At 44.2% G+C, this 20349-nt stretch overlaps 1 protein-coding gene and 1 long non-coding RNA gene across 2 annotated transcripts in view; one reads left to right on the forward strand and one right to left on the reverse strand.

Moving 5' to 3' along the window:
* The window catches only part of LOC310880504, a 54454-nt gene extending 34106 nt beyond the window's left edge, over window positions 1-20348 (reverse strand). The window contains exons 1-3 of the long non-coding RNA XR_014571730.1: window positions 11630-20348; window positions 7742-8968; window positions 493-532 (exon numbers count right to left, since the gene is read on the reverse strand). This is a non-coding gene — a long non-coding RNA (uncharacterized lncRNA). The remainder of the gene's footprint in view (window positions 1-492; window positions 533-7741; window positions 8969-11629) is intronic.
* The window catches only part of LHFPL6 (LHFPL tetraspan subfamily member 6), a 140656-nt gene that overhangs the window by 119179 nt on the left and 1128 nt on the right, over window positions 1-20349 (forward strand). Inside the window, exon 3 of the mRNA XM_083796365.1 lies at window positions 4934-5032. Coding sequence (XP_083652491.1) covers window positions 4934-5032 — 99 coding nt within the window. The remainder of the gene's footprint in view (window positions 1-4933; window positions 5033-20349) is intronic.

Raw genomic sequence — 20349 nt, forward strand, 5'->3', positions numbered from 1 at the left:
TTCTGAATGCAGAACTGCTCCAGAAGAGGTGGTCTGGGACAGTGCCCACACCTCCACTGGCACGTGGTGCAGCATCCCAAACAGCAGCCATGTGCCACCAGCACCTCTGCTGCCCGCTGGCCCCATCCCAGCAATCAGCACCTCAAAGCCGCCACCCCTTTCTGAAGCAGCCATTTAGGAACCTGCATATTTCCTTCCCCTTTCTATTTCTTTTAATGACTGTAGCGGATAATGGAAGATGACAGATGATGGTAATTACAGCACTGCGGGTTTTTTTTTTGCCTTTCTCAAGGAATGTTATAGGCATCCTAAGCATTTTAAGCAGCTGTAAAGATGGGTGTGGTGCCCTGGGTAGAATAGCTAGCTAAATACGTTAACTGTAGGGCAGGCCGGGATGTGACTCTTGAGCTAAACCAGCCACCTCTCTCTACTGAAGCAGCAAAATTAGCTTAAGGTTTTCTGTTGGGTCTGTGGTCTTTGTATTTAACTTACTTAAACGAAGGCTTCAGCTGTTCCATGGAATCTTCGTTCTCTGTGATTAAACAGATAGGATGAGACATGTACACACGAGACATGTATGAATTATTAGAGATAATAGTATGCAGTCTTTTTGCTTTCCCAGGGTCTGGATCCACACACCGAGTTGCTTACAAGCACGAGTAGATTGACTGGAGGGGGAGGAGGGGGCTGAGGGCTTTTGTCCAAGTCCTGTTAACATCATGGGCTTTGAGGCACACCCCAAGCTTACTGCACAAAATAAGGGAGCTGAAGTGCCAGTTCCCAACTTTGCTGCCCATGCAGACTGTGGTGGTACTAGCCCTGTTACAGTCATGCAGAATCCTGCTGAAAGCAACGGGACAGATCCTGCACCATCACACACAATCATGCATATATACGTGCCACAGGGTAGAAGGCAAAACTTGTGAAATTTTAAAGTCTAATGACTAGTGGGCTCTAAGTCTACGTGGAAATGCACTGAAGGTAGGTCCATGAGCTTGGCCCTCACCCTTTCTGTGAGAAGAACCGGGAACACAACTGCTTTGTCAATAGACTTAAATCCATACCAGCCTATCTGTGCCACTGCAGGAAATGTTTGAAGGTGAATCAAAACCGACTGAAAAACAGATCAAAAGAGATGTCAAAATGACAGCTTTAGGAATTGTGGCCACTGGGTACCTCTGGCCACTAGGTGCAAGCCTTTTTGCCCGATGGCAATGTGGCACTGTGCTCCTGGCAGCCCCCTTGCTCTCTGGCAGTTTTTATGGTTGCTAAATGGAGCTTGTGTTTGCCCATGGCTTTTAAGGTCTACCTCAACCTTAGCGTGTAAGCATGCTGCCCCTTGCACCTGGGGACCACACCACAAGCTTGGCGCCCAAGCGATGCTAATCCTACTTGGACCTTAGAGTCTCTTGGGACGGTGTTAAGTGCTCTGCTCCTGCTGTCCTTGGTCAGTCAGAAATGGGTTCTTGGTGGTGGGGTCCGTGGCGACACCGGCATTGTGCTCCATGAAAGAAACTCAGCCCTGCCAAATTGCGTACTCAGCTGGAGAAGCAGTTGTCCCCGTTACAGGGAGTTTTTCTGACATAGCACGCTACTTTGTCTGTGTTGGGTTCATTCATTTCTGGGAGGCACAGGTAGTGGTGAGGCAGTGGGTTATTAGACAGTAATTACTCTGGTTATTAAACAGTATGGGCTGGCTTTAAGGATAAGCACCCACATGGGAATGAAGTTGCTTCTTTGGAGCAACTTAACATTACAGTATATTGGACTACTAATGTATTTTTAACTGTATCTCTGGGGTTTTAGTACAAAAAAGGTCCTAATTCTATTCTCCTAGTACATTCTCAACCATCCCCTAATTTAATTTCTCAAGATTTAAATGACTTGATCAGAGAACAGGGCTAGACATTATGTCTGTGCCTAAACAAAGCTTACATTCGAGGCTGTTACTCTGTAGAGTATATAAGAGTTTCCTAGTTATGTGAAAGAAACAAGGAAATCTAGGATTATTCCTAATAATAATTATTCTTATCGATCAATAATAATTGCATTTTAGACCAAAGTAGAGGCTAGATTTTAATTCAAGTCCAGACACTCTCATATGAGGTACTTTAAGAACCCATAGGTTTTAAAAGTGGCACAGCCTGACCCTCAAAATTTGTTTTGACTGAAACTGGGCTTTGAGTTTACAAAGATGTACATACAGAAAAGGGACAGAGGGTATGAAACGGGGGTGAAGAGGCCTGGCTGAGGTCTGGTAGCCAAGGCCTGCAGCCTCTGTATCTAATGTAGCACTGGGGGCAGACGGAGTGAATCGGTACGAGGTGTTTGGAAGAGGATGTGCTCTGGAGGGTGGCAGAGGAAAGTGTTGTGAATGATATTCGCGGGAAAATAAATAAATAAGTAAAATAAAAAAAAACAACCAACAAGCAACAACCTATTGCTGCAACAAAACTCAAAGGGAGTTGAAAACAAACAGCCCTCTGTGAATGCAGGGCGCACCAGAGGCTCTTGCCACCTGAGGAGAGTAATTGGCAAGTGCTGAGCAAGAGCTTGTTCTGGGTTTGGAGGGGCAGCATTGTCATGCTAATAGTCCTTTCACTTGCCTGCAGTGCTGCTGTTGTGCTCTCCTGGAAGAACAGTGCAGAAGGCTTTCCCAGGACCTATTTGTGCAGAAGGGCTGGCTGCTGCTCCGGCTGCTCTCCTTCGGCCTGCCCTCCTAGCCCTGCACACACCGCCCTGCCCCTCTCAATGCAGCCCTTCAAGCATTTGTGAGGGCTGGGACCCAAGCTGATTGAAACCAGACAACAGGGCTGGCCAGGGCTCCATCACCCTGTGAGACTGTCTCTGGTGCCTGGGTGCTTATCCTCCCTTCCCCAGCCTTTCTTATCATCAATGGTGAAGTTTCTCCTTGCCCCACAGTGTCCTGCCCCACCCCATGCTCTGATTGTTTCACAGTGCACTTCTTGCTTTAACAGTTCATGTGAGAATCAGTCATTTTTTTTTTGCAAGAATCTTAAGCAGTCGTTGACAAATATAGATTGAGTTTTGGCTGAAGTTCTCTTGTCTGAGAAACATCCTTTCAGAGAATTTAAGTGTAAGGCACTCTCGTTTACATGGATCCTACCAGCTGCTGTCAGCTCTGCAGCCCCGGGGAAAAAAATCAGATGATACTGTGAATGCTGCTAGTGAGGACATTAAAAGCAACCATATCCAGGTCAGGTGAAGTTCTGAAAATGCCTGGCATTCATGTACCCTTAATTGCTTTTCTGCCTTTACAGCTGTGGGTCACTGTAACATCTGTGAGGGGCCTGCCTCCAGAATTTCTTTTCTATTATGTCACGTAGATATGGAGAGAGGAGCAGGCAGAGTCTGCTCAGTGAGGAAAGGAAGGAGTAGACTTGAGTAGCAGGAAGAAATTTGAATTTACTGGGGGAAGTTCTAATATTGGGCCTAGCCAGGGGCAGGTAGGCCTGGAGGAGCTGCTGAGTTCCTCTGCTAACAGCTAAGATGCTAAGAGCATCAAACATCAGGAGAAACATGGGATAGCGCTTCTTTATGTCTTTAAGTGAGTCAAGAAAATAATAACATGATTTCTGTATCTTACTGGAGCATCAGCTATATGAAAAACATAGATATCGTGAGGATAGAGACTGTAGAAATGTATAGGTACGTCCAGGTCCTGAGTCAGAATCACCCTCAGGACTCCTGCGAGACTGGTGTGACATCCCCAGTGTCACCACATCCAGGGCTTTGCTGCACTAGGAGCATACCACCAGAATAGCTCTGCCAGGGGGCACATTGTCTTTATTCCTATTGTCAAGAGAGGAAAAGTGAGGTGGTGTGACAAAGGACTTGCACAAAGCCAGACAGCTGTGGTTGTAGGGCTTGAAACCCTGTCCCAGTCTACCTAACAGGTAAAAGGCACCACTGATAACCCATGCTGCAAACTTTCTGAGGAAATGTCTGCTTCTTCATCCTGCAAAGTATGAGGTGCACCCAGGCCGTTATCTACATAGTGACTCACTTCCAGTCGTATAAATAAGATCTGACACAAAGGAGGTAAAATTAAATGATTTAGCACACATTCAACTATTCTCTTTAGGCTGTCCTTGTTAAAAAAAAATAATAACAGAAAGATCTTTGCCAGCTACACCTGCTTTTTGGCTGCTTCTGCAGTGACAGCTGAGAATGCAATATCATAAAAATGCCACTTCTACAAAATAATCATGTCCCGTTGGGTGATTCCCAGCAAGATCTTGTGAAGGAAAAGACTTAGCTGAAGCACATCTGTTCTGGACAGCATGAGGACTGGCAAAAGCAAAGCATGCTGCGAATGTTAAGCTGAGCACAATAACAGGTAGAATGGCTCAAGAGCTCGGTTGTTTTGCTGAAATGATGTGAGAAAACTTTGTGCAGCATGTACCTGTGGTGTGAATTGATCAGGTGACATGAAATGACTCTTCCTTGACATTTGAAGGGGTGAAAAACAAAGGAAAACAACGAGGGATTAGCACAACTGTCAGTTCACTTTCTCCTGTTGGAATCACGATAAACGCTGGTTGATTGTTGTTTTAATTAATCAGGAGCAATCAGCTTGTAAATGCTGTGATTAACACAGCTTCTGTTTAACCCCGTGTTGAGTTTTCCAAGCAGCGTATGCAACAGTTCTGCAGAGACGAGGGGAGTTTAAAAGCTCTCAGACAGAAGCTGAGGTTGGCATCTGATGCTGAATCGCCAAGGCTGCCTCCAGCACACCGAGCAGCTGTAAAACCATGTAGCAGATTGAAGCAGTACAAGTCCAAATGATTTCCTACTGTTCTCGGGACAAAAAGAGTGGTTTTTGTTTGTTTGTTTGTTTGTTTGTTTTGTTTTAAATCTGGGATTCCCAAGGGGCAGCTTGTGTAAACTTCTATTTTCTGTTCTCTCGTAGGTTTGTTGATTGGCTCTGGTTGTGCTCTCTATCCTCTTGGCTGGGACAGTGAAGAAGTCAGACAAACCTGTGGTAACCTTTCCAACCAGTTTGAATTGGGTAAGTCATCATCAGAGCATCTCAGGGACATTATGCTGTTCTGTTTGTTGTCCATGAAAGCAAAAGAGACGAGCGCAGGCTTGGAGGAGCAGCCCAGTTGCGTGCTGTAGGGTATTCATATTGCATGTGTCTGACGTGGTGCTAAGGCTTTCTGGAAATATTTTCCAGCAAAATATTGTAAAATAAATGAAGAAATTTATATATGTATATTTACATTTAAGACATCAGATTTAATAGTCTTGTGATCAGTGGGTTAACATCTGTAGAGATCTGGACAGGGACAGATCAGAGACATCATGTCACGGGTTGGGGCAATTCACATTAAGAGCAGTTAGCTGTCTTTGCAGTCTGGCATGCATATGGCCTTCTAAACTAAGCTTAGGAGTATGGTTTTGGTTACTCACAACCTCGAGAAGCTGGTAAATAACACTTGCTCCCTATGACAGCCTTTTCTGCAGCAAGCAACTGGTCTTACTGGTGATGTCTGCACTGAGCTAAATGAGAGCCAAGGATATGGTGAAGCTGGGCTCACACCCACACAGCATGGGGTGAGCATCTTGTAGAGAGCTCATTGGGGTGATAGAAAACAGAGGCCCAGCAGGGAGCTAAGGAGCAAGCAATGTGGATGATAAGGATCTGATTGAATGAACATGCAAGTCCTAGTTTAGCAAGAAGGATGGATGCAGCTGCTGCTGTCCTGCTCTGTAAGTACTCTCTGGTCCTGTGTCACTCGAGGAAGAGAGGGATCCGCAATCCTCCTGCAGGAGCAAGAGAAACTGATCATCCCAGCTCTTTACACACTGAGCTCCAGCTCCCAGGAAGGCATACACACATCTCTCCGTTTGAGACCCTGCGAGCTAAGCCTTGTGATTACTGTCAGAAACTCTTTTCATAGCTTTGTGTGGACAACTCATGGAAGCCTGGCAGTAATCACAGTGCAAAGAACAATGGACAAAAACGGTCTCCTGGGGTTAAATGCAATCCTACTGCATTGTCTTTTTATTTTGTCCTGATACTTCTGTCAGGCTTCAGGAGCAAGGGTTTTTGTTTCTAACTCAGAGATGTTTCTTCTATTTGGTGGAACTAGATGATCTTCAAGGTCCCTTCCAACCCAAACAGTTCTATGATTCTATGATTTTCAAATTAGTTGAGATCAAAAGGTAAAGAGTTGCACAAATAGCTTCAAATATATATATATATATATATATGTTTGGGAGAGATGCTCCAGGTCACCCTCCCTTACATATTCCTGTAGTGTACTGAAGTGCATTTGCTCTGGCATGGGACCAGAAATTCTCATTGCCAACAGCAACACCTATCTATACCACTGCCACTGATGATGTTACCAGCATCTCCTTAATGGTGTTGCTCAGGGGGTGTGTAATGTGCCCTAGTAGCTTTACCTTGTTATTCTGAACTTCAATATCCTTTTGAGCTATTAATATTTAATTTTGTTTTCAATGAAGTATGGAAAATTTGCTCCCATGACACCTGCTTATGCCTCCTGATAACTTGCTTCACTCACCACTCTCCCCAGAGTGCAGAAAAGGGTTACCTTTCCAGGTTATTTCTCTGAAAACCCATGAGAAGGTGGGTCTCACACCAGTGTGAACTCCTTGAGGACATTACTTAGGCAGCTACAAACTGTAACCCTAAACAGTTGTGCTCACAAAGCAGTCTCCGAGACCACCTTCAACACCTGCTTCTTGAGTAATTTGTTTGCCTAAATTGAGTCATTTTACCATTAAAGGCAGTGAAGGAACCCATGTGAAAGATTTCAGCTTTCTATCTAGGTACACATAAGGAACATGAGCAGGGAACATACTATATTAACTGTGAAGGTGTGTACTCCTATTTTATTTCTGGACCTGTGTAGGGCATGTGCTGTGCATGCCTAGACTTGGTGGCAATGCTGATCTGCAGGAATCGTATGTTAACACATTCATTAACAGATTATAATGAGAGCTGAAATCTGCTGCAGTGATTTTCACTCGGCAGCTCTGTCACTAAAACATTTCTTTTCCACATACACCAGCAGTGAATTTAAATGTGTGGCTTTGATTTTTTTAAGGTAACGTCAGTGCTTGGTTGGTGCTGTGTTACCAAGGTCATTTGTGAAGAAGCGGTACTGTCCAAAGTCTGTTTAATAGCCATGCTGCTCATCTTGTTCGATAAATATCTTTTGGTTGATGATAACCCAAACCCTCTAGTCGTTTCTGCATCATTAGAGATTGGTTTACTCATTATAGCCTGCAGACCAAAAATGATGTTTCAAAGACTTAATCTCACCAACTCTCAAGACAAATTTTAGTAATTATTGCTTTCATTTGAATATTTAATCTGATTAAGCCACAATGATATGCTTTCTATTCCTGAGTCTGTGAAACGAGTTGCCTCAAGAACCACACATACACGCATTGCATTCAAAAATCTTCCCTTAGGAAAGCTGAGCTGCTGTAAACGCTGGGCTGATTTGCTGATGGGGTAAATGGTGGCGATGGGAGTGCTGGTCCTGCTCCTCCTGCTGCCAGGGGTGCTAGAAAGGACCGCAACAGAAGCCTGATTTGGTGCATGTGGTTACTCTCAAAGCAGAGGGATGCTGAACACGAGACAGCTTCAGCCTCCTCTTCAAGGATGGCAGAGCAGCTGGTGCAGCACGGACGAGGTGGGCCTTGGAGAGCACGTGTGTTAGTAAAAATCAAAGCTTACCAGGGTTGACCACAGAGCCAGCAAAGGTAGGGCTTCAGCAGCTAGTAAGATTTTCTGGGGACCTGCAAAAGATAAGATGAAAAAAAAAAGGTTGACATTGGATATAGAAAAGAAAAACCAGGAGCTGCGTGTACATCACAGGAGAATGAGAAGGGCAAGAGGCAGGTGCAGAGGATGGACTGCAAGGACTCAATTGAGAAGCAGCTGAATTGTGCTATCTGAAATGTAATGCTAACCAGAAATATTCCAAAATTAGCAATTAAGTGAAAATGGCTTTAACAAAACAAGACAAAAAAAAAGTCTGTTATATCTCATAACTAGATAGAAGAAATAAATAGCAATGCTAAGAACCCATAAAAAGCCTAATCCTTAGTGGGTGTGCTAGATAAGAAATGCTTCTCTGTGTCTTCAGGCACCCTGAAAAGGCATTAGACTAATAGGTTCTCCAAATAGTGCTGAAATAGCCCAGATTGTGAAGAGGGGACCCTTGTCCTCCACCCCCATCAAACACACATTTCTGTGTAAATTCCAAAGCAATATTTAAAAAGGCTGCAGGAAAAATAACCATGCCTTTCATTTACATGTAAGTGGATTAGGTTATTCTCTTCTAGAAAACCTGAGCTGACATTGTGAAATGCCCAGAGGTTTGCTGCTCTCTTTAAAATTGGATATTTGTTTTTTTATTAAGTGAACTACGTCCAAATGGTTTACTTAAACATTTGTGTATTTAATTGGTCTGATTTTTTTTCAATCAAATGAAAGCATTTGTACAACTCGATCTCTACAAAGAGGACTTATTCTTCAGTTGAAGATACTGTGCCAAAGACAACCCCATTTGTTGATTAAATCACGTTCAATAGATGAGCTGTTTTGCTAATGAGGATGGGGAGTAACCTCTAAATAGACTGGTGCACCTGTAGAAGGACCTGCTGTCTGCTCATCTCAAGCAATCTGTTTTTGCCAACATGAAAAAACACAGTGATAAATTAGGACTTTGACCTCCGGCTAATTTTTTTGCAGCACGGTTGAGGTTGTGTTGTTCCCGGGTCTCTGTTGTGCACCTCTGCTTGTGACTCCCAGCTCCCCAGCATTTGGTGGGACCTGTGTGGAGGCAGTGCTCCATATCGTGGCATCCCAGTTTGGATCCTGGGTGGAGCTGAGTTCCCACCAAACCACCAGACTATGAGCCAGAGAAGTCCTCTGGTGACGTTTTTCGAGTGGTAACTCCTAGAAGGAGGGCAATATTAGTAAACAGGGGTGAGAAGAAAGATGTTACAGTTTAAAACCAACCTAATTGTTTGGTCAGTGACTGAGTGAAAGTCCTTTGTCTAATTATCATTACCTTAGGTAGAGACTGGAGTTATAAACTACCAGTGCACGTGCTAAGTGACTGCCTTTCTCTTTTACCAAATGTCTAAGGAAGGATTGCAATTGTAATCTGTTGTCACCATGCAAACTGTTATTGTTATGCTACATTATTTACACCCAAGAGTCACCTGTGAGCCCATGCAGGACATCACTGATGTGGCATGTCAGGCTCAGCAGTACAGAGCTGCTGACTGGGGGGTGTGCACAATCCTGTGGTCTGCAAAGGGAATTAGCAAGCCATTTCCCCAAAACAACCATCTTTATAAGCATATCATATAGCACACATTCAATTTTGCCAAGCTCAAGGTACTAATACCTTGGTTTGTTTTCATTCCTAAGTGTACCACCCAAGAAAAACAGCTGAAAAATTAGTGTTTTTTTTTTTTAAGCAGGAAATCCATTAAAGTGAGGGGACCTGCCTTAAAGACTGCACCAGATATTTGCAAAGGAATGCATATTTTGCAAAACTTCACCTGTGTGAAAAAAACTTCTGAACTTGCACATTTTTTTAAAGGACAATGTGGGTGTATATGTGTGTTTACATTATAATTGGCTTTGAATGTCTAAACTCAATAAGACTTCATTTTAGGCCATCAATTTCCCTAGACGCATATGCAGAGGCTGCTCAGTTGTTGCATGCTTATCTCAGTTGTGATGGGTGTGGAGGCAGCTAAATCCCACAGAAAGTGTTGGAGAGGACAGGACATGTTCAGTTTAATTCACAAAATCAAGCCTTGGTAGGCATCTGGTAAAACAGCAACACAAGACCAACACCTAAATGCCTGAACAGCAAAATGCTTATCTAGAGTGAGATTCATTTGTCTAAATGTAGATGACTCATGCCATTTTAGGTGCCCTAGGAAATTTCATCTCACCTCCAGCTGCCACACCCCTACCATCAGATGTATGAAATGATATTATGCACTTACCTTATTAACCTGAAAGAATGAAGACACTATATTTGAGATGAACTCCAGTTTTTAAGTTTAACTACGTTGAAAAAGATTCTCTTCCTTTGAGGGGATACAGCGTACTCGGGCAGCCAGGGCTCAGCCTGGGTGATTAGTGCTCCAGAATATTTTATGTCCTACTCCTTTTTGTGAGATATTACTTTTTTATGTTGTGTGTGTCCTGCTTCAGCCTCTTTACTTCTTTCTTTCCTTTCCTTTCCTTTCCTTTCCTTTCCTTTCCTTTCCTTTCCTTTCCTTTCCTTTCCTTTCCTTTCCTTTCCTTTCCTTTCCTTTCCTTTCCTTTCCTTTCCTTTCCTTTCCTTTCCTTTCCTTTCCTTTCCTTTCCTTTCCTTTCCTTTCCTTTCCTTTCCTTTCCTTCCTCTCCTCTCCTCTCCTCTCCTCTCCTCTCCTCTCCTCTCCTCTCCTCTCCTCTCCTCTCCTCTCCTCTCCTCTCCTCTCCTCTCCTCTCCTCCCTCTCCTCTCCTCTCCTCTCCTCTCCTCTCCTCTCCTCTCCTCTCCTCTCCTCTCCTCTCCTCTCCTCTCCTCTCCTCTCCTCTCCTCTCCTCTCCTCTCCTCTCCTCTCCTCTCCTCTCCTCTCCTCTCCTCTCCTCTCCTCTCCTCTCTCTCCTCTCCTCTCCTCTCCTCTCCTCTCCTCTCCTCTCCTCTCCTCTCCTCTCCTCTCCTCTCCTCTCCTCTCCTCTCCTCTCCTCTCCTCTCCTCTCCTCTCCTCTCCTCTCCTCTCCTCTCCTCTCCTCTCCTCTCCTCTCCTCTCCTCTCCTCTCCTCTCCTCTCCTCTCCTCTCCTCTCCTCTCCTCTCCTCTCCTCTCCTCTCCTCTCCTCTCCTCTCCTCTCCTCTCCTCTCCTCTCCTCTCCTCTCCTCTCCTCTCCTCTCCTCTCCTCTCCTCTCCTCTCCTCTCCTCTCCTCTCCTCTCCTCTCCTCTCCTCTCCTCTCCTCTCCTCTCCTCTCCTCTCCTCTCCTCTCCTCTCCTCTCCTCTCCTCTCCTCTCCTCTCCTCTCCTCTCCTCTCCTCTCCTCTCCTCTCCTCTCCTCTCCTCTCCTCTCCTCTCCTCTCCTCTCCTTTCTTCCCTTCCCTTCCCTTCCCTTCCCTTCCCTTCCCTTCCCTTCCCTTCCCTTCCCTTCCCTTCCCTTCCCTTCCCTTCCCTTCCCTTCCCTTCCCTTCCCTTCCCTTCCCTTCCCTTCCCTTCCCTTCCCTTCCCTTCCCTTCCCTTCCCTTCCCTCCTTCCCTTCCCTTCCCTTCCCTTCCCTTCCCTTCCCTTCCCTTCCCTTCCCTTCCCTTCCCTTCCCTTCCCTTCCCTTCCCTTCCCTTCCCTTCCCTTCCCTTCCCTTCCCTTCCCTTCCCTTCCCTTCCCTTCCCTTCCCTTCCCTTCCCTCCCCTCCCCTCCCCTCCCCTCCCCTCCCCTCCCCTCCCCTTCCCCTTCCCTTCCCCTTCCCCTTCCCCTTCCCCTTCCCCTTCCCTTCCCCTTCCCCTTTCCTTTTTTTCTTTTTTTCCGCTGGGTGATCATTTGTGCTAAGGAGCATCCCACAGACACAGCTTGGTGTGCATACCTACCTTTGGGGTTCATCTTTGAGTTTCGTGATGCTTTTCTTTGCTAATAAAGGCAGTGAAAATTGCAGATCTGGCAGCACGGGCTTGCACGACTCAGGCGTGGCTGTAGGCACGCCATGCCCTGCCTACCCACCTGGGTGCTGCTGCCACAGCCTGCCTGAAATGCATTCTGTGCTTGTTTGAGTTCATGCCATCCTTCCAAGCCTGGGAACATCCCCTTCCCTCTTTTTTCTGCAAGTCCTACTAGATCCTCTCCAGTTATTTCATGTTCTCCAGCTGTCACGCTCCGTTGCTGCCCATCACGCACGGGACATCCTAGGCCTGGGGCAAGGCTGCAGCAGCAACCAAAGCAACCCAGGCAGATGGCTCCAAACACACACCTTTGCTTGCCCTCCGTGGTGGTCTGTCTTTGAACTGCTATGAAAAGGCTCTCCTGGCCTGAGTGGCTGTCTGAAGAGTAAGCTAAAAAAGTTAAAAGGCTGGCTCCCATCCTGAACTAAACAAGAAGCTGAATTGTCCTCAAAAACTCTCAGAAGCTTCTCAGTGCAGGCAGGGCTATTTGTTTCCAAAAAATGTTATTTTTAAGGTTCCCTTTTGCCACTTATAGAGGCTCTGAAATATCTTAAACAGAACTGTTGACTTGATAATTGTTTTTTGCTATAGAAATCTTTGAGTAAATGATCTTTAAAAGCAAACAGTGCAGTTACTAAAACAACAACATAAAAAAAACAACACAGAAAGCAATGAAATAAAAAAAAAAAAAAGCTTTGTCAACTAGTTAATTGGCCTTAGGTGACATCATTTCAGCATCTGGCTGAGTGTTGACATACAGTGCCAACACTATCAAGAAAAGTGTTTAGAGGGTATGACAATTTATTAGAATCTTATTAAAGGCAAGGGCTTCAAAGCTGTATTTTTATGAGCAGTCTATCTGACAAAGCCAGGTTCTTTGTTCACAGATTCTCTGCAAACAACTCCGAGATTTTACCAGTTAAGTTTTTTGACTGTGGCTGAGTGCAGTTTTTGTAAGCTTGCCTAAGCTACAACTGCTGAGCTCTCAGATAAATGAATGAGTCAGCCTACGTGCTAGTAAAGGAAGTGTTTCATCAAGGAACTTTTCCTCTCTGGTGCTACCCAGCTATCTTTTATTCTTAATTCTTTGTAAGCCTCTCGTGATTATGTCAAGGTCCACATGTATTCTGTCTAACCTAAAGGCCTGAGTCAGACCATGCAGGGACCTTCTGGAGTCAATGGAGACAAGCAGGAACTTACAGGTTCCCAGACCACCTGGGAGCAAGTCCCTGCTGCTTCTTATTGGCTGAAAAGGGCAACCGAAGTAGTTATTTGGGATCCCTTCATAGTTAAAGGAATATAAAAATAGGTGCTGCCAGGGCAGGGTCCACCGTATGTACCTTAGATGACTACCTTAAGATGAAATACATCACGCTTTATAACTCCCCTTTGTCTCCTGAGGGAATCTGGAGAAGTGGTCCAGTCTGGATTTCTGCACTGTGGATGTCCAAAGAGAGTTGAAATTAATATAACTTCCTGCAGTAAGTGAGCTTACTGCTTACTTCTTCCAGTGAGCTAGGAGAGCTCCTCATTACCAGGACATGAGCTATTTTTCTCTTGAGATTTTGAGCGTTGTAATTGTCACAAGGTCATAGAATCATAGAATGGCTCGGGTTGGAAGGGACCTTAAAGATCACCTGGTTCCAGCTCCCCTGCCATGGGCAGGGACACCTCCCACCAGAGCAGGTTGCCCAAAGCCCCATCCAGCCTGGCCTTGAACACCTCCAGGGATGGGGCAGCCACAGCTTCCCTGTGCAACCTGTGCCAGTGCCTCACCCTCTGAGTGAAGATTTTCCTCCTAACCTCTAATCTAAACCTCCCCTTTTCTAGTTTAAAACCATTCCCCCTTGTCCTGTCATTGTCTGCCTGAGCAAAAAGTGGCTCTCCATCTTTTTGTAAGCCCCCTTTAAGTATTGAAAAGCTGCAAAGAGGTCACCCCTGAACCTTTTCCAGGCTGAACAACCCCAGCTCTCTCAACCTTTCTTCACAGGAGAGGTGCTCCAGCCCTCTGAGCATCTTTGTGGCCCTTTTCTGGACCCGTTCTAACAGCCCCACATCCTTCTCGTGCTGGGGGCCCCAGACCTGGACGCAGGGCTCCAAGTGGAGCCACACAAGGGCAGAATAGAAGCTTTCCTGCCCCCATCCTGCACACCCGGACAGCATCCCTGTGCTCTTCCCAGGCCACGTGTCCCTGCTTTCACTGCCTGTGCATTTCCACATTATATCTCAGTCAGACCAGCAGGTCCTTGCTCAGCCGTGCTGGTTCTCTGCCCTCTGTGCCTGCTTTTTTACCCAGAGGGATGGACAGTTCTTGTGCACTAAGGAAAACATCCTTAAAGAGTTGCCAGCTCTGTTCAGCTCTTTTGTCCCTGAGGACAGTGTTGCAGATCTCATACACTAGGTCTTTAAATAGCTTGAAGTTCGCTCTTCAGCGAAGCATTGAAGAGGTATTGGAGGAGGTATCGGTTCCTTTTCCATTGTTCCACCTTACATTCATGCAGCAAATTTGAGTTTTGATTAAACAAAATCATGCAATCCTCCAAAGAAAGGGAGATTTAGCCATGGGAGTGTCTGCAAACAGCAGAGCTGGAGAATTTCAAAGTTGTTATTTCCTTTGCCATTTTTACACTTCTGGACTTTATGAGACACCGTGCATTTAATTACATACCAAAATGCCCATGCAACTGACTTGACCAATTATAAGTAAGCAAAATAACTTGATCTGTATGTGTGAAGGAAAGAATATATTTTTTAAAAGACCTTGAGAAAGTCCTATCCATACAACAGACAGAAAGAAAAAACCTTCACCAAATTCATTATTGCATATTAAACTATTTGTTCAGCTGCATTTTTACCTTACATAGTGCACTTTCTTTGTTTCACGAAACTACTTTAATCCTTTCTGGATGCATTCCAAGTTTTGACTTCTTTTCCTGCTTTTGTAGCTGATTTCACATGATGGTTTTTCATTGTGTAACTGCGTCAAGAAAAAAAAAAAAGATTCTTCAACTATTTAATTTATCTTGGCTTTGTTTCAAAATAATCATGCCTTCTTATTAATTAGCTGATTATCTTTTACATTCATTTGTGGCTTTCATATCTCCAAATCCCTGTATATTCCTTAACATCACATTCCTTGCTTTCTTCACTGATTACTTTTTCCAACACCCTCATTGATTACATGAATTCACATTCCCCTGTAGTACTGGACTCTCATATGAAGCTGTTAATTAGAGTTCCTGCACAGGCTTTTGCAAGAAAGAATTGTAGGTTTTATTTTTAAAGCTGTATCATTTGTATTCTTCAGCCTGGGTAGTTCTAAAAACCTTTTTTCTTCATCTTGGAAAAGAGGCTGTAGCTAGGGTTAAATGATTATAGAGTCTGCCAAATACTGGCAGTCTGCACGCTCAGGATAGTCTTAACATTGACAGCAAAGAAGGTGCAAATATTTAAGAAACTAAGTCTTGCAATTAACAAATTTGCATCCAAGACACTTTCATATTCTGGATATTTTCCATAAGTGTCAATTATTAGTTATTTTAGATGAACATCATATGTTATTTCCAGGACCTTGATAACTATGTGTTTTTTATAAGACATCACGAGTAGAAATCCTGGTAAAACTCTGTTTCGGCAACTGGATCCTGGCACAGCTCCACAAGAGATCAAGTATCCACAGAGTTTCTGTTGCCAAAGTGCACTCACTCCCAGATTTGTCTTAATGTTTATTTGCCTTATATTTTGGAGCGTGAGAGGGAACTAGGGGACTCATATCACAGCCTTGAAGATTACCTTAGAAATCAGGACAAGGCATAGAAGTGTTTTCTAATAAGCTCATCCATCACTGCAAAACTAACCTTTCATATTCTTTGACTTTTTGAATGTAGCAAGTACTGTCTTATATTCTATGGGACTCCTTTCTGTTGAGTCTTTTTTTGGTACTGTCCTCATTCACCTTGCTTTTGTCCTTTAACCTGGGGGGCTGCAATTTCTTTCAGTCCTTTTATAAAGGAGAGGGACATAACGTTGCCACTCTTGCCTCCTTTTATTTGCTTGGAAAGTGGCCGCCCAGCCCTATAGCTGTGAGACCTGCGATTCTCTGACTTCAGAGTTAATCCTGACACTCTTTTACTGCCAATCCCAGTAAAACCGAATGTGAAAACAGAGTTCTTAATGGCCAGCTACAAATTTACCTGAGCTGACTTGGACAGTCCTGCTTGGCTGAGTAACCAGAAGGCAAGTGCTCCAATTATTTATGCTCTCCTCCCTGCCTTCCCCTCTCCTCTCCGCCCACCTTTCCCCAAAAAAAGGTCCAGAACTAAAAAGAACTGAAGCCACAACTTCTCCTCCATACCTGTTAGGTAAAGACTGTTTCGTTAAAAGCAACACCACTTCTGTGCAGAGAAGGAAGCTGCCGTGGGCACATCATCTCTATCAGCTAGAAGAGTACTTGAGCTGGTGGGGAATTTACTTTGGCGTGAAACCAGATCCAGCAATCTTATGAGCGAGAACACGTACACATTGCATGCCTCTCCACACCCCCCAGCAGACTGGCACACCTCTACACATATATATATATATTCCTGTGCTCCCTTGAGGAAAACAACAGCTTTTGTGTTTGCATGAAAATTGACAAGTTTTCACTTAATTGTTTTAATTCTATCAGGTAGTCTTGCTTTTCATTTTACAGATTTGACATAACTAAGGAAAACGGGAAACTGCAATGTAATGTTTCTAACACTTAATATGATGGGCTCTATGGAGGCAAAATGCCCTAGTTGATGGTCAAATTTAATCCCAGTTCTACAAAGCGCATAACCATCTGCTTGCTTCTGAATACATGACTAGTCCCACTGATGTCAGTGAAATAAAAGCTGAACATGAGAAAGGGTTCTTCTACAGCACCTGTTATCAACTGTTATTACAATATTTGTAAAAAAATGAAGTTAGAAAGCAAAGTCTATCTTCTCTATGATAAAACATTTCTATAGGTGTATTTCTTCTCATTTTGTGCTACATTTAATTACTCATCAACCCTGCTTTTTATAAATCTTCATGTTTCTTATAAATTGAGAATATCACAGTGAAACAAAAGTGATTCTGCAATTTAAATTGCAGTTCAGTTATCCAATTATTGACAACCAACTTTCTTTAGGGTACCGTGGATTAAAATAGCTCATACACATATTAAAATGAGAATACCAGATCAGAAAAATTAACTTCAAATTTATTTTTTTTCCTTGTGCAATACAGAGTTATAAAAGGGGTACCATTATTTCAGTTTGACATGTGGCTAGCAACGTAGACAACCATTCAACAGGTACCTTTGAAATGGATTCTCTCTGGTCTTATAGCTATACTTAGCTATGAACTTAGGACTTAGCTATACTTAAAATGAAAAGTATGGCTAAATCCTATACCCTCAGACACCTTCCCTGCTGCAGGTTCTTATTCAGCACAATAGCTTGAAATGCTGTTCTGCTCAGCGTCATCCAAGTACAGATCAAACTATTCTGTCTGAGGCCTCCCATTGCTCCTGACACAGGCTGGAAATAATGGCCAGGTTTATTGCTGTGTTATTATTGCTCTAAGGTCAGGCTCCCTACTCTTTCATCCATTGTTCCGCACTCTCCTGTTCTTGCATTTGTTCATCTTGACCCAGCTCACACTTGTGAACTACATTGCATTTGTTAGATCAAGGGGCTGCCTGCCATGCCTTAGAGCACTAAGTAGGACAGTGGTCCTTAGGGTAAATGGAGCATGGTATGGAGAAATAAATGTTATTCTCCTCATCCAAGACTGAAATGTGCATGTTGTATTTGTTGGCACGTCTCTGACACTGACTTAACAGTTCTTTCTTTCTTCTTAATATGTATCAGGTGCTCTTTCCCCCTCTCCCATGGTTACTGCGCAGAAGTTAAAATAACACCATTCAAAAGGTGAAATTTACTTCATTCTGTTCCATATAGGTCACAGCTTTGGGCAGTGCAAGCAGGCAAATCTTTAAACTATTTTTAAAGTAGCGTTTTAACATTTATTTTCTCTACTTGGAAGCATCACAATGAGAAAGATTTAATTTTTCAAGCTGCCACTACAAGTCTTTAGTAGTTTTAGAATACCTAGCTGTTCAAAAAAACCTATCAGGTGGATTCCATAGTATCAAAAGAAATGCTTTAGCACCTCCCACTCTAGTACAAGTACTATCATTTTCAAAGCAGCCCAATGGATTTAGACATACAGTATCTGCTTAATTCTGGTTTTGAAATTCTCAACGTAAGTCATAGATGTGTGTGTACAGGCAAATGAATTGTTCTAGACAGGTTTGTCTAGGAGCTGCTGTGCAGTCAGATAAGGATCAGTGTCAGAGATATTGTCAGGCACTTGGCGGCTCTCTGTGGTTTCTGATGGTCTTCTCTGTAGGAAGTCAGACTCTTTGTGTGGTCTTCTGTAATGGAGCCAAAAATGGTGTCGATATACAGAGCATAACAAGATTACAAAAGCAAATAAATCTCTCTACTGCAGCATATTAAGGAGAGACACTAATGAGCCCAAACCAAGGTCTCAGCTCCTGAAGTCCTCCGGTCATGTCAGGATTTTTGTTTCATTCGACCTTTCATTTTAATAAAGAAATTGATACTTTTGAAGAAAAGATGCAGTATACTGCATGCTGTGGTGTCATCCTGAGGTCTTCAGAGCAGCCACGAACATAAGCGTTGCCTCCCACTGACATCTCTTTACAAGGCTGCCAGTATCCTGCAGACAGTCAATGGACGTGCTGTTTGCCTTCAGGCATGCTAATGCTTTTGACATGTTGGGGTGTACAGACATCTTGTGCATCTTGTGCCTAAGGCAGGATTAGCAGACTTGATAATTGCCTGACCCAAAGCCTGACCCTAGAGCACACCATTAGGACAGAGTATGGACGTGCCACCTGTTTCAGCTTTTTCTAGGTGGAAACTGTTGTTACCTCCTGTTCTCTGGAGGGGAGGAGAATGGGTTTTTCTGCTTTTCCCAGAGGGTGGAAAAGAGGTGTTGTATTGCTGCTTGTACCTTACTGAGAGCACTCACTGTTCAAAGCAGGGAGATGTCACCCAAAATGGGACACTTCAGTTGGAGAAGGAGAACTTCAGTTGTAATAAGTCCCAAGCAGTCAAAATCAAAATGACCAACATGGTGCAGCCAAAGTGAAAGTGACTTTTGAGATGGCATGAAATTCTGAGGAGTAACAGCAGTCACCTTTTTATTTTCTGAGAGCTCTGCAAGGAGGCTTAGTCTCTTCAGTAGCTGTTGTTTTTGTGATCATCTCATCTACTGCAGGCACAGTGATGCCTGGAAGGGGAGCAATGACTTTATGGTTCGCTGTGGGATTCCCCAACACTATTCACTGGTGATGACTTTGGCTCCCTATGGATACTGAGGCCTTTGAATGCATTCAAGGCTATATTGTTGTGACACTATTAAAACACATTGAATTAAAGATCTGTGAAGTTTTAAGTAATGGGTGGAAACATTGGGTAGGGATAAGGAAGTGTCTCTCTTTTTGCACTTTAATTAAACCTTGTGCTCACTGGCACTCTGACCTTAGTGGGAGTTAAGGATCAGTTCTTACGCCTCTTCTGCTTGTGGTGGCAACTTGTGAAAGTACTGGGATCCACTGGGATCTTTACTTCCACTGCACCAGCACACAACCATTTTGCTGTCATTATTAGTCCTATACTGTTACGATACCATTGGAGTGCTGATGTCTCCGTCACTGCTCTGCGTGCACACTGCCTGCTGACCCTACTGGCAGGGTACGTAAGAGGCAGGACTTGTAGATTCCATTGTCATAGAAGTCCCTGTGCTCCTTTGCCCTAGAGAGCCTCTATTTCGCCTCTTGAAAATCCAGTGTCCTGCTCTGTCTCTCACGCCATATCATGCTCTGCCAGATGGAGACATCTGCCATATGGTCCTAATGCATGGGATTGTGGAGCATGGCATGGCAGGTATAGCTGTGCTGCTTCTGATGCCGCCCCAAATCAGTCTTCTTGGAAAGCAGTTTTCAAAGCCCCTTCTCATTGTGTGACTACACAGGCAGGAGCACCTCCATCACAGATGAACCCACACATCCCGAATATATGCTTAGAGGTCTGGTAGCTCATTTGTTTGGTCAGTAAATGCATACCACTAGAGCAGAGATTTAGGGAGAGAAAATAGCTCCTAAATAATTCTCTGCCCTGCCTTCCTCGAGGTTTTGGTTGCAGGGGCAAAGCAATAAAAGAAGGCATTTCAATGTGGCCTGGTCAGGATTTATGCCAGTGGTAGTGGGACATGATTGTCCTTATCACTTGATGGCTTGCAGTTGGGTTCAGTTTGAGTGATGGCAGAGGCGGATCCACCCAGCTCCTTCTGAAGGGAGCCAGGCTCCATCTTGTATGACATGCAGTGGCACTGGGTGTACTCCTGGAACAAACAAGTAAACCCTCAAAAGCTGTCTAGAGAAGGAGAAAAAGAGAAAGGGGGGAAAAGCCCTCTTCTGACAGCAGCTGCTGTGGAAAACGGTGCCACAGGCTCTCCTTGGCCTTGGCAGGCCAAGGGGCGCCTTCTCCACTGCTGACATGTTTTTGGAAACAACAACCTCTGCTTTCCCTATCATGTCGCTCTCTGTTTCC

Source organism: Anser anser, assembly GCF_964211835.1.
Source record: "Anser anser genome assembly, chromosome: 1".
Classification (NCBI taxonomy): domain Eukaryota; kingdom Metazoa; phylum Chordata; class Aves; order Anseriformes; family Anatidae; genus Anser; species Anser anser.